Source organism: Nyctereutes procyonoides, unplaced genomic scaffold, assembly GCF_905146905.1.
Source record: "Nyctereutes procyonoides isolate TBG_1078 unplaced genomic scaffold, NYPRO_anot_genome, whole genome shotgun sequence".
Lineage (NCBI taxonomy): Eukaryota > Metazoa > Chordata > Mammalia > Carnivora > Canidae > Nyctereutes > Nyctereutes procyonoides.
This window is the reverse complement of record NW_026575052.1, coordinates 12176120-12190369: the sequence shown is the minus strand read 5'-3', so window position 1 is coordinate 12190369 and position 14250 is coordinate 12176120. Positions and strand designations below refer to the sequence as shown.

Sequence of the window (14250 nt, the reverse complement as noted above, 5' to 3'; positions counted from 1 at the left end):
AAAGACACTGAGAAGCAGCAATGCCACTATGGTTATTTAATTCCTGGGGCTGCCTTGGACCACTTTCCAAATATGAAGATCTTTCACCTGGTCCCCTTAAGTCTACTCTGAACTGAAACAGGGACAATCAAGTAAGTTAAAGAATGGCCCAGGGCACAGCCAACCTTATTAAGATTAGGTGCCTCCAAATCCTCAGGCTTTTTTAAGGTCAGCAATTCCCCAAATGAAAAGCTGTAGAGTCCTGTATGTTTTCCAGCTCTTTTCAGCTCCAAAAGTACATTGGCACCCACCTCCTCTATACCACTGTTCACAAGAATGTGTCTCAGAGTCCCTGGCTTCATCACTTATACCAGAAATATACTGAACCAGACCAAAGTTACCAGCTATCTTTTCTGAAGCTTATTTGTCTCTTTATTTGCTATCTCTGGCTAGTATAATCAAACTGAGATGGATACTTGGCATGCTAAGTTATGTAAATCTAGCTAAAATTTATCTCTTCTTCACCGCCCCCCCCCCCATCCCCAAGTCTGTTCTGGCTCATATACTCTTTGGAGATGGTCTTATTCAAGACTATCTTGATAGTCAGAATTCCCTTCTGGTGAATGTGTCTGGGTGAATGAACCCAGCTATCTCAATCTCATTTTAACCCAAAATACCATAATGAGACCACATATTGGTCACTTGAGGTTTTATGTAGGGGTTTTAAAGAAGCCGATTCAACGTTGCTTTGGAAAAGCAAAAGATTCAAATCACAGACTAGAAAGAAAAACAAAATGTTACAAATCTGTCCTGTACCAACACAACCCCATAAACAGATTAAGGAGGGCTAAGAAACAGTCTGCAGACCAATAAAGTGGGGAAAAGAGAGAAGAGGTAGAGATCATTTAGGAAAACTTCTGTTTATTAATTAGACAAAGGCCTTTCCTGCCTCTACTTGGGCAAGTACCTCCAAAAGAGGTACAGAGAGACCAGGAATCTTTTCACTGAACTGATGTTGATCTGAAAGTGGTTTAAGTTGCATCTTCAGTACTTTAAAGACATTTTACCAGCTCTATGTGGTAAAACTAGGTCTCCATGTGCTCTGCATTCTACTTAAAGTTAGACACCACCAAAAGAGAGAATGAAAAAGCGAAAAAATAAGAGAAAAATCAAGCTAGAAGGCAGAGGGATGATAAAGTTTAAAACACACACACAAGCACACACAAAGAACATATGACTCCCTACTAGAATTATTTGTCTGTACCTACAAATGTCAAATCACAGATCAAACTGTCAGCACACTGCCTCCTAGAAGCTTTGGCCTTCATCGCAGCTGGGTCACGGTGATCACACCGTCACTCCTCAGGCTAGGAGGGAAAAGAGGCCTGGTACAAGGAAACTTGTAATGAGATCGATACAGAAACCACACCAGGCTTTCAGAAAGCACAGTTGTACTAGAACACTGGTTCTCCACGAGGTTTTGCATTGTTACTGTTTATTACCTGACCATTTCTCAACTTCCATTTCTGTGCCAAGCACAATCATTATTTATTAAGTCATACAACTGGGGACAGGTCTTGGCTCAAACGTTCACTCATCAGAGAGACCTCATCCACTTCAAAGATGGGCAGCTTGTATGGAGTTAATGTACAGGGTTTATTTGTTAGAACTTCACAACAAGGGACACAAAGAAAGGAATCACAGCAAAACTCTGGCTAGCCACTGGAGACTAAGGGGTGAGAGAGGGAGGGAGGTCATTAAGGATGACCTACCGAGAGACCACCAGATCACCACAGGCCCTGTTCTCAGATCAGCTGGCCATCACAAGCAGAAGGGAAATCATAACATTTAACCAAAGCTCCCAAACTGGCCTATGAGCAGCATTTTCAAGAATCACTTTCTTAGGCAATTTACTTGGCTGATCATACCTAGTGACCACACAGTCACCATCCTACAATGAACTTTTCCACCTTCATCAAACAACCAGTACCACAGATTCAGATTATCTTCATACTACATGTCACCAAAGAGCTAAGAGAAATGCAAGGCAAGGAGTCGCCAAGCCCTATAAAGAAACAGATCTGTTCGGTCACTGGAGTTTATCATTATTGCATAGAAGATCCATCTCAAAAGTATTTCCTTTCTTCTCCCACAACCCCAAACACTTTTAACCTTTTCTCTATCCAGTAACTCTCTCACATCATGAAAGGAGCAGATACATCTGAAATACCAGCCTATGATGTAAACTGGAAAAAGCCCCTCAGGTAATTCAGATATACTCTGTAGCACAGTTGAGCATAAATGCATCAATCTGATAGCTCTAACTTGGGTGTGCATCACAATGGCCTGGAGGACCTGTTAAAACACCCTGCTAGAGTTCTGGATTCAGTAGGTTTGGATGAATATTTGCATTTTTCTTTCTTTCTTTCTCTTAGGTACGCTCCACACCCAGCATGGAGCCCAATGTGGGGCTTGAATTCATGACCCTGAGGATCAAGATGTGAACTAAAATCACGAGTCGGAAGCTTAACTGACAGAGCCACCCAGGCGCCCCTTTACTCTTCTAAACTGGGCCCAGGTAATGCTGATGCTGATGTTAGGAACCCCATAGAGAACCACTGCACTAATCTATTTCTCAAACTAGAACAAGTACTTAATAAAAAAAATATTTTTAAGCATTAATATAACATATTTAGCTAAGAACTATAGGATAGATTTTAATTCAGTGAAGACCAACTGTCTTTAACCCATCAGTACTATCCCACTCTCAAGCAGGGGCCTCTCTACCAACTAGGAGTCATGTTCAAGTTTTATTTGATAATAGTACTTTCATATATCTTTTTAATATTTATTAAAGCCTGGTATTTTTTCCTCATTATATAGTTGAGGATACAGATTCAAAGAAGTTAAGTGACTTACCTAAAGTCACACAGCCTAAGGGAACTTTAAACTTTGGTTATAGAGCTGTTTCTGCCATGGAACTTTGTGTGAGGTACTTAATCTTTATGTGTTCACTTTCCCCTAATGGAAATTAAGACAGTAATCCTTGCCTCTCCTGCAAGTGCTCCAAGTCATAGAAAGTAAAATCACTCTGCAAATACTCCCATAATGCAAGTTACTCTCACTTTGATCTAAGTGAAGGAGTCTATGAGCCTCAATCCCACCCCTACCCTCACTCTACTCAAAGATCCCTCTCGAAAAGAAAGTGGCTTGAGGATCAAATGTTGCCAATTCTTACCATTGAGATCACATGGCCATTTATCAGAAACTTAAATAAAATTCTAGATGGACAGAAATTTAGGCATAATGTACAACTGTAACTAAAGGCTTTTAGGGCAGCCCCAGTGGCGCAGTGATTTAGCACCGCCTGCAGCCGGGGTGTGATCCTGGAGACCCGGGATCGAGTCCCACGTCAGGCTTCCTGCATGGAGCCTGCTTCTCCCTCTGCCTGTGTCTCTGCCCCTCTCTCTCTCTCTCTCTCTGAATAAATAAATCTTAAAAAATAAAATGAAGTATCCAATACTGAAAAAATCAATTAAAAAAAATAAAGGCTTTTAATCTTTCACCCCATTTAAGAGTTCCAGGCTATTACAAAAATAATGTCCCAATAAGTCTTAGTGCTTAAATAATTTATTTTGAGGAAACAAATTTAGTATTTTATGTTACAGCTCTAGAGAATCAGACAAACCTTTATTCATATCAGAACTCTACCTTTTACTAGCTTTTTGCCCTTGGGCAAATTTCTCATTTTTACTCTATTTCCTCATCTGTAAAGTGGGAGGAGTAACAATACAACCCACCTGTTGTGGTTTTGAAGATTAAATAAGTAAATTCATGGAGAGACCCAGCAAAAACTTGGCTCACTGTTAAGTGCTCAAATGCATGGTCGTTGTCATTAATACTCACCTACATCATGCCATCATTTGAAAATTGGGATCTCAGTGAGATTCTCAGCCTATTCCCAGCCCAGGACAAAATTATATATCAACTGCCTATAGAACTGTTCCCCAAATCCTTTATAATAGAGTTATCTCTTGCAGCCAGATTCCTAAACAGGTAAAAAGTTAGAAGCCTATTACTGGTGGACTAACCCAAGAGCTCTACCACCTTAAGCAATCTGTATGCATCAGACAAGACACAATAACAAACAGCAACTAATTCTCACATTTCTGCTCAGGTGATTTGTTCACTAAGGACAAGTGAAAGCCATAATAAGGTCTACCCAGAGAGAGGGGGAAATCACTGTTCAAGAAGAGCCCAAAGACATTTTTGTTTCCTCTAAAAGGAAGTGCCCAGCACTATGGAGTCTTTAATCATCTACCACGTGGCTGAACTCACATTCTGCTTAAAGTCAAAGTATACCAGGCGTAAGTCAGTTGAGAGTAAACAGCTGGACCCAGATGCACTCATGCCCAGGAAGCAAGTTGTGACCTCAAGGAAAACAGGAGGCAAAATAAAAACCACCAAGCACACAGCAAAATGGGTTTTTAAATGACTGATATCACACCAACCCCTAAGCTCCCCTGCTGCCGTCATGCTGGTGCTAGATCTTGAGCAGGGAGTTCCTTTTAACAGAGATGTCTATAAACAAGCAAGCTGAAAGCTAACAAGTTTAAGAGGGAAAAAGCATACAAAAATCTTGGCTGCTGGTGATGAGCCACAGAAAATCATGAATGTGCCCGTGCCAAGGGAGGAGGAAGTCTAATATCTAACATTGCAGACTTGGGAACCCAGAAGCAATGAAACCATAAGGAAGCCCAAATGCAAAAGAGGAAAAAAAAGCACATGGCACATTTCCTCTTCATATGGGTGGCAATTTAAGCAGCACTCGGCCTGCGGAGCACATAGCCCCGGTACCCAAAGCCCCCTAGTATTTCATATCAACATTAGCTTCCTGGAGGGCGACAAAAATCTGTCCTGGATTACTGGGTGATTTCTAATATGTACCATAACCAACACTAAGTCAACATTTTAGGGATCAAATTTCCTACTCTGCAGCATGTTGGAATGCATTCTTGGCATTAGAGACTTCTCATTGCACTACACCCTTAGAAAATCCAGAAGCCACTGGGAAATACTCAACCTGTCCCAAGACCATCTTTTAGTATGTATAAATGACTAACAAAAACAAATGAAAGTTCATTCAGATGTCCTTTTACATTCAAAAAACTAATTCCATCCCACTTGAATGGGAGGAGGAACAATTTCAGAGAAGGATACTCAAGGTATGTTAGGTCAACATTCACCCTAACTTGGATTCCTCTAAAACCTAGATGAGACTAAGGAGTTCATCTCAAGCCCCTACTCCCCTGCTATCCACGGCAGATGAACCACTGTGTCCCAATTTCGAGTTACTAGAAACTCGCTTTACAAAATGCCAGAATGGCAAGGCAAAAGAAATTGGAAGAGAGATTTCTAAACTAGAATCTGTATTCCAGACTCCATACTTGCATACTGGAACAGTGTAACCTGGCCTTCTCTTCCAGGTAAAAGCACTGTAGCAGCCTGGCACGGGTCTCTCCATGCATCTTCAGCTGTTAAGCATGCACTAACAGCCCTTGAAAAGTGACAAATCATGTGTGGTCCAGTTGCACATGAACCAGCAGGTAAAGAGAAACCAATATCACTGCATTTCAGAGGCTCCCGTAAGGAATAAGCATGTGTTTGCAGCATTTATGAGCTTCTTGGCCACAGCCAACCTAATCAAAAACAATATTAAAGGCTATTTCTGTGAACAGATGGGCAAACTGCATATGTGCAGGCTTACCCACCCATCAACCCTCAATATAACGTCTGATCCAAGCAACTCAGCTTCAGCACAGCTCCCAATTCTTTAGAAATAGCAGCAGCCTAAGTGTCTGGACAGGTACTTCATAGCTCTTGTTTTATTTAAGAAAAAGTCAATTAACTCTGCCAAAAAAAGAAAAAAAACCCAAGCTCTCCAACTAAAGTTGAATCGTCGTCACTGCAGAGTTGTCCAGGACACACTACTCTGAAGGTGACAAGACCTTCCAAACCCAAAATTACTACAAAAGAGCCCCTGAAACTGGCCAAGAACTTGGCAGGTTGTACTAAAGGCCCCACATAACCACAAGAACCACTAAGACCCTGGAGCCACTCTCTTTCACAGAATTTTATAGTTACAGTCCAAATTCTCAAAGTCACTAGAATGAAGCAACTACGGGTCTGGAGATGGTTGTGTAACGTGGTTCCTATAAAAGCCCATGGAACTCAGGGTAGCATTATGAAAAAGCAAATTAATATTTTAACTTTCCCCCTCTTGAACATTAAGCTTCATGAAACACTGCCTCTGAAAAGCTGTCCCAGGTTAACCTTGCCCAACTTTGCTCCTTTATTCTTGAATTCCTTCAGCCCATACACTTCATTTGGTCTATACCAATTTATAAACCCTGCTTTGCAAGTTTTCCAGATGTGTGCATATAAGCATGTTTCGCCAAGAAAATGAAATTCCTCTGAAGCAGCTTCTAAGTCCCTTCCTAGTATCTAACTGGTGTGTTCACACAGGGCTATTTCCTACTCCCATTTGAATCTCCAAATCCCCTTGAGCTAGAAATCATACTCTCAGTGACAAGCCTCATGTTCTAATACTCTTAACACCACAACACTGAGAAAGGCCTGGGCAACCAATGTCCATGTCAACCTAAGTTTTTGTATTTTGTTTTAAAACAAGCTGATAGCCTTTGGTAAGTTAGAGGAACCTAAAAATTATGGTCAGGGCCATAATGACATTCATATTCCCTACTACTATGCTAAGTCAAACAGGCATTTCCAGGACTCTGGTCTATAAAAACACTTCTTGTGAAGAAAATTCGTGTCAGAGTCAATGGATTTTGTTTAAAAAGAGACTTTGAGAAGATAAATATGGTTATCTCACAAGGCTACCAAAGCAGAGTACCACAGGCACACAGCTAAAATACTTCTAAAATATTTCTTCCTCCATAAAAAGAATGTTTCACTGAAGGAACCCAGAAATGTTTTTAATCCTAAAATGGCAATTTCAAAAACAAAGATTGAATCTACCCATATAACCCTTCAGGCAGGATCTAGTGAGTCCCCAAACATTTGGACTTTGTACTAAAAACCCAGGAACCTGGGAGCATTAATTTTAATATATGTATGTATGATGCACAGAAGGAGTCCAGTAAAAACTATACAATAAACCCAACCTGTAAAGTGGGCTTATAATTCTGAGAGCCACAGCAAAACAGAAGCTGAGGACGACCCAGAAGCTGCAGTATCTTTTTTTCCCCTCCTTTCTGGTATTCCAAAAACGCAAACCCAACCCTAAAAACATCTCACCAAACTACAAAACCTTTCCGAAAGAACGAGGCTCATAAGTCAAACTCAAAGTCTCATAAACCAAGTTTTTGGAGCACACTTACCTCAATACTGAAACTTAGAATCTTCTTTCCAAACGTCTGTTCATTTTTACTCTGAAACTGCAATCCATTTTGAACAGGGGCTCCATTGCCCTGAACTTAGCCTGGAGCCGGGACCATGGAGGCTTCTCTTCCAGGGCAGCATCTTTTCACTTCCAATCTCTTTTAGATCATCTCTCTGTGTCTCCATAACCCCAGTACTACATCTTCCCTACCACATTTCTTTTTCTCCAATGTTATTTTATTCCACCACACGAGAACAGACTAGCATTATCTTTGCTTGAAAACTGTTTATTAATTTGCCTGTCAAACATTCTATAGAGCCGTTTACATCTTACTACAGAAACCTCCTGGGTACATATTGACAGCTCAGCAAGTATTTACACAAAGCTCTGAAACATTTGGTTCCTTCAGAGAGGAAGAAGCTGCTGTGCCAAGCAGAGAATTATCAAACACCTTTTCCTCTACCTTTTTCCCTCTTTTATAAAGGAAAGTTCCCTTCAAGCATACTTCTAACATGCCTAAATTATACTTCTAAACTACTAAGCTAGGAGGAGAAAGAATGGAAATTCAGGTGTGCTGGAGAAGAGAACATCATTCCCAGGATCACCTGCAAATCACACCATGTAGTTTCAAAAAACCAAAGGTATGAGAAAAGGCAACAGGCCTATGAAATTGACCCTGTAAATGCTTGGCTTTTCCTGTTCCAGTCTCAGGAACTTTTGCTCCTCTCTCAGCAAAACTTACAGGGCAAGTTCAGGCACTCAGATTACAATCAACTGCCCAAACCAGACCTAGACCTGCCCAAACACCCAGAGTCTGGAAAACTTAAGGCTATCTCTCCCCTGCTTTCTATCCCACCAAATGCAAAATGTTAATATTAAGAGAATCTACTCCCAAAATCCCCTCTTGGAGATTCTGAAGCAACTGTTTTTCAAGTCTTGCTTTAATGAAGTCTGCCCAATTTTTCAATTAATGTTTAGTGTTTTAACAACCAGCCAGGTGGAATGATTAATGACAAACATAAAGTTTCAAAGCAAAATAGTCTGGTAGCGCTTTTTCCGTAAAGGGCCACAGATCATTGTGGTACCCACTGTTCAGAGCTTGCTCCTATAAATCCTTAGGAGAAAAACAGCCTTGAGTTCTTCAGGCCCACAGGAAGAAAGATAGTCTCAAGACCCCTACCGGTACCTGTACAGGAAGAAGCTGCCCTCATAATTAAGTCAGGTATGGAAGCACAGCCCAATATGTAGCATCAGACAGAAAGAAGGCCATGCAGTCCACCAACTTCACTTTACTGATGAAGAGAAAATAAAACCGAGGTGAATGGCTTGCCCCAAATCACACAGCTCAATCTAGAGCTGCATGCGGAACCAAAGCCTCTTGCTCTTGAGTCTTGTGCTCTTAATCCCTCACCACTATGTCATACACAACTCAGTGTGCATCAATAATGATAATGACCAATCTATACAAGGAGAAACCCAGAGGTAAAAGCCATGAGAATCAGGACTCCATTTTAAAGACCAAGGTATCCTAGCTCACTGGCAGGAAAGAACAATTCAGTCCCAACATATTTTGAATACCATATTTTAACCAGACATTTGCTTGGTTCAGTTGCTTCTAGAATTTTGGGATTTGAAGCCAACCAATACAAGCTTGAAGGGGGGAGCAGGACAGTGGGGGGAGGGGGTATTGGGAAAGGGCCCTGATCATTACTTTGTTAGCCTATTTCCACATTTTAAAAGAGTTTCACTAACCTTGCTGCCAAAGCCTACTGTAGACAGCACACCTACAGGAATCAATCCAACAGATGAATGTTTAATGCAATCCAAGACATCTTATTACAGCAGGTGCCACTTGTCATGGTTTACTCTGTGTCACATACAAAGGAAGGAACCTTAAAAAGTCCTTGCAGGGCCTAATACAAAGAAGCCAACCTTGGTTCTGATGCTTTCTCTTCACTTGCCACCATCTCAACCCCCATCATCCCTAGTTCTCTCATGGACAGTAGAGAAACATGAAGCCTCACAACTAAGTGCCGTCTCAGTGTGGTTTTCCTGGTCCCTCCTACTTGAGAGAGCTCCAAGAGTCCTGTATTTTAGCCAGCCCAGAATTTCTGCCAGTAGGCATTCCCATAATAAGCCCAAGATTCTTGTATTTGTTTCCCAGGAGTAAGAAATATCATTTGATATTTCTATACCAAGAACTAACAGCCAAACTTCTACAATCAAATCCATCTTGATCCTGGACTACACATTCTATTTCATTTTTTACTTTGATGAGCTGATACTACTCTCAAGGTACGAGAGCTAACAGCATCCCAAATAAAAAACTTTACATGAGGTTCACGTGCATAGGTGACCAAAAAGTATTTCAGCAGTAGCAGGATTCAACACCTTGAGACACACTATTACTTATGAAAAGCGATAAAGGAAAAGTTTGCCTGCTGGGATCCTCCCGCTCCTGTGAAAAAGACAGAGCCACAATACAAACACTTGGCTAATCTTTATTTCATAAAGGAAGAGTCAAATGAGAACATTACCACCTTAGCTGTGTCAATCAATTCTCTGCAAAACAGTCTTAATCCAAGACTGAGAATGGGACAGAGCAAGACCCTATTATTTAAGAATACTTAAGAATAAGCCATCATCGTCTGACAAGAGCTTTATCCTTAAGTAGCATAGAGGAATTCATATCAAAATCTATCCACCTACATCCCTCATGGAGCCTACCACAAAACTGAAAAAGTTGCACAGTCTCTTCCACAAGTGAACACTCACCAGCCCATTCTCTGGGTATCAGGGGAGTAGGCAAGTGAACTGAAATTGAACAGGAACTTATGTTGCATGAAGTGCTAAGAACAGTTATGTTAAAAGTGAATCCAAAAAATTCACCCAGAGGCAGCACAGACAAGCTTCCAGAGAGGGACTACATCTATTTTTCTACCATTTACTCAGCACAGAGCATAGTACTTAGCACATAAAAAGTGCTCAAATATTTGTTTAATGACTGAAAACCAGAAATCACTATATGGCAAAAGTTGGTTTTATCCCTACCTAAAAACAAAGTGTTTGCCTGAATACCCTAAAACCAACATAATTCAAACTAATTTTTGCTTTTAAATGAGTCTGGACCTACCTAAATTACTTCCTCTAATAATTTAAGAAAGGTAAATGGCTCAGACCCTCTCCCCTCAAGGGGAAAAAGATGTAATATGTCTCTTATCCAGAGACAAGAGGATACTCTCTTTTCTAAGACAAAACTTAATCCTCTAGCACCAGAAATTCAATTTAAAATTTCCGTTTCTTGCCCAAACACAGAACATTACAGACAATGTAGAGTCAAGGCACAGAGATCTAAATCTGCCATTTAATACAGCTATTTTCATAATTCCCAGCTCAATAGAAGAGGAAAGCAGTTCTAGGATGAGGAAGGAATACGGCTCATCAGTGAACAAAATCTAATAGCAGGAAGGTACAACTGGGTACTGCTAGGGTGGGGGGCGGGGCACAAAGAGCTTTTTCTCTCTGAAAAGATACAGGACTCCACAGAATACCCAATATTCTTGACTAAAGCACTGAAGTAAGAACATGAAGGGATATTAAGAGCAAAATAAACTAGAATGCATAAAAATGTACCTAAACGTTGTCATTTCTAAGCAAATATCAAGTATCATTATAGGTGATATCTTCATTATCTTGGAACACAGAAAAAACAATGGAACATACCTTAAAATGCAAAGAAAAAATTAGTTGACCTCTATCTCAAAGCTCTAAAATGACTGATGACAAAACAGAAAACTAGCCTTTTTGATATCCCAGGAACAAATGATAAATTTTACCAAACCAGGCCTTTAGGAGAAAGTCCCTCCCAAGATCATAAAAGATATCAGCTTCTCTTTAAATTGAGCTGCTTTCTCAAAGTTCAATTAACAAAAAGAGTTATTAACAAGATTCAACATGTAAACAAAGAATGAGGCCAGTCTTCCTTAAAACAGAACACTTGAACGTAATATGAAATTCTCTCAGGAAGCTTCCAGTTCAAAAAGAAAAAAAAAAAAAAAAAGGAAAAAGAAAAAGAAAAAAAAAAAAAGTTTTCTTCTACCCCCTCCCATAAAGATCCCACATTTGTCACTCAATAAAAATCCCAGTAAAATAATCTCAATTCTGCAACGCGAACAGGGTCAAAATTACTCAAGACAAATGCATCTTCAGAGCCATCAAAGAAGTCATTTATACCACCAGGAAAGTCACAAAACCAAAACAAACAGCAAACCCATTGTAGAGAAAAACTCAGCTACTGTTCTGACAACACAGAATCTATTTCAGGCTGCATAAAACATAACAAGCAAAATAAATCCAAGGTACAAGCAAAATGCCACTGCCTCCTCTTTTGTTTCGGCACAATGTAACAAGGGCAGCCTGTCTGGGGCTCTGCTCCTGCTGATACAGTATTGCTGCTTAAACCTCCCTCCTCAAGGTCACAGCCAATTTCAGCTCTGGAATAAAAGGCAGATAGTGGCAGCGATGGTTTGGGTTATCACTGGCAGAAAAGCAGAGTGTAAAAGTTTATGAGCTCATCAGGATTGTTGTACCATTACATCAGAGGCAATTATAAATGGCCAAGAGCAGGAGATGGGGAGCCAATCAGATCACAGATAGGATGTCAACCTAAGACCAACTGTCTCCTGGCTTTGACAGAAGGATTTTACCTCCATAATTCAAATCCCAAACCAAAGCAATCTGCACTTACTACTCCAATCACTCAGCTGTTTACCAGCACTTCCAGGGAGAAGCCCAGGCCCCTGGGCCGACGGAGACTAAGACAGGAGATGGCCCGGGCTGCCCTGGGTGAACCGCAGCCGGCCTTTAGCTGCCCCCAAGCAGGCCCCTGCCCTCCCCCGAGGTACCCCAGAGCCCGAGGGGCCCCTCCTTGAAAGCACAGATGGGGAACGGCCTAGAGGAAGGCAGGAGGGCGGGCAGAGAGGAGCGGCAGGTGAGCAAAGAATTGTTCACTCAACTCCCGAGCTCCTAGCTCTGCACACCCCAACCCGAGCCCCCAACACACCCCTCCACCCCGGGCCAGGCCCTTCCCCGCACATTCTGCCCCGCACCCCCCTCGAAGACCCCAGGAGCGCGAAGGGACCAGGGGAGAGGGAGAAGGGGAGCATACACCTCAGGGAAAGCCCCACACAAAGGCTGAAGGAGGGAAGGAGAGGAAGGCAGACAGGCAGCCATTTTAAGAGAAGAGCCAGACAATGGCAGCTCCCCAGCAGTGGGGGCCCCGGACTGGGGGTAGCCCAAGGCTGTGGCCTGCTCCCCGCAGCCGCCACCCACTCCCAGGACCCCGCTCGCCCCGGCCCCCTCCCCACTCAGCTGTGTACCTGCGGGGTCCGGGCGAGCGGCTGCGCCCCGCCGCCGCTGCTCCCGGGGCTCATGGGCGCGTGGTGGCTCCTTTGTTGGGCCCCTCCCGAGGCGGCTGCTGCCGCCGCCGCCGCCGCCGCCGCAGCCCCCCAGCACTGCGAGGCCATGTCCGCCGGGCCCTTGCCGGCGCCCCCGTCCTGGGGCCCGCCGCCGTAGTCGCCCCCGGGGTAGCCCTGGTAGCCCCGGGCCGAGCTGGGCGACGTGAGCAGTTGGTTGAGGGTGGGGGTGGCGGTGGGCTGGGGGGTTCCCCCGCCGGCCGCTGAGGGGCCGCCTCCCCCCATGGCCCCGAAGCGCTGCTGAGCGAAGGACGAAGACGACGAGGAGGCGGAGGCGCTGGAAGAGGGAGGCGGCTTGGAGCCGGCGGCCGCCGCCGCGCCGGAGCCCGGAGTGCCACCTCTCGGGGAGCTCAGCGCGTAGGCCTGGGGGGGCGGGGGGTAGGCGCTGCGGTTGGGGTAGTAGGAGTTGTACTGGTGGTTGGGGAAGCCGTGGTCGTGCGAGTTCTGCTGGGGCCCCGCGTAGGGCTCCAGGCCCCCGCCGCCGCCGCCGCTCTGCAGCGCTGCCAGGCCAGGGCTTTGTTGTCCGCCATGTTGTTGGTGGAAGACGGCGGCCGCCGCGGCGGCGACGGCAGACGGGCTCCGGCCGTAGGGTTGCCCGAAGCCGTAGGCTGGGGGCGGCAAGGCGGCCGCGGCTGAGTGAGGAGGCGCCCCCACCCCATCGCTGCTGCCGCCGCCGCCGCCGCCGGGCGGCTCCGTGAGGTTATTGTTCAGGGCGGGCCTAGGGCCCGCGTTCCCGTTCGAGTTCTTCAGGTCCGGCTCCGCGCCGGGCCCGCCGCCGGCGCCGGCTCCACCGCCGCCGCCACCCCCATTGCTCTCGGCCCCGTCCTGCAGCTCCTTTCCCAGTGGCTGCGGCGGCCCCACGGCGGGGCCCTCGCTCTCCTGCCCGGCGGCTGCCTTCATTTCCCCGCGCTCGGCCGCTGCCGCCGCCGCCGCCTCGCCCCCCGCCTCCTCCCGCTGCTGCTGCTCCGCTTTCTTCAGCTCCGAGGGCGGCGGCGGCGGGTTGCCCAGGCTGCTGGCGGCGGCGGGGGCGACCTGCGCGGCCATGATCCCCGCTGTCTCGTCCGCGGAGAGACCCGGCCCTGTCTTCGTCTTCTCCCCCCCTCCCACCCCGCCCCGGGGCCGAGTCCCCCGGGCTGCCCTCCCCACCCGCCCGGGCGGGCCTCGCGGGGCTCCGCTGCTGCGCGGCGCTCGCTCGCTCGCTCCTCTCCCCCCCGCCCCGCCGGCTCAGGCTCCGGGCTGGCGGCGGCGGAGGAGGAGGAGGCGGCGGCGGCCGAGGCGCCGGCGGCTCAGCTGCTCCCGGCTCTGTAGGCTCGGGACCCGGCTCTCCCGGCTCATTCCCCCCAAGCCCTTGCCTGGGAATGAGGGGGGCGGTGGAGGCTCCGCTCCCCAGGG

At 45.5% G+C, this 14250-nt stretch overlaps 1 protein-coding gene across 2 annotated transcripts in view; it reads right to left on the bottom strand.

Moving 5' to 3' along the window:
- The window catches only part of ARID1A (AT-rich interaction domain 1A), a 68973-nt gene extending 55031 nt beyond the window's left edge, over positions 1 to 13942 (bottom strand). For both annotated transcript variants that reach the window (XM_055330983.1, XM_055330984.1), the window contains exon 1: positions 12763 to 13942. In XM_055330983.1, coding sequence (XP_055186958.1) covers positions 12763 to 13902 — 1140 coding nt within the window. In that variant the 5' untranslated portion in view covers positions 13903 to 13942. The remainder of the gene's footprint in view (positions 1 to 12762) is intronic.
- Between the last annotated feature and the right edge of the window lie 308 nt (positions 13943 to 14250).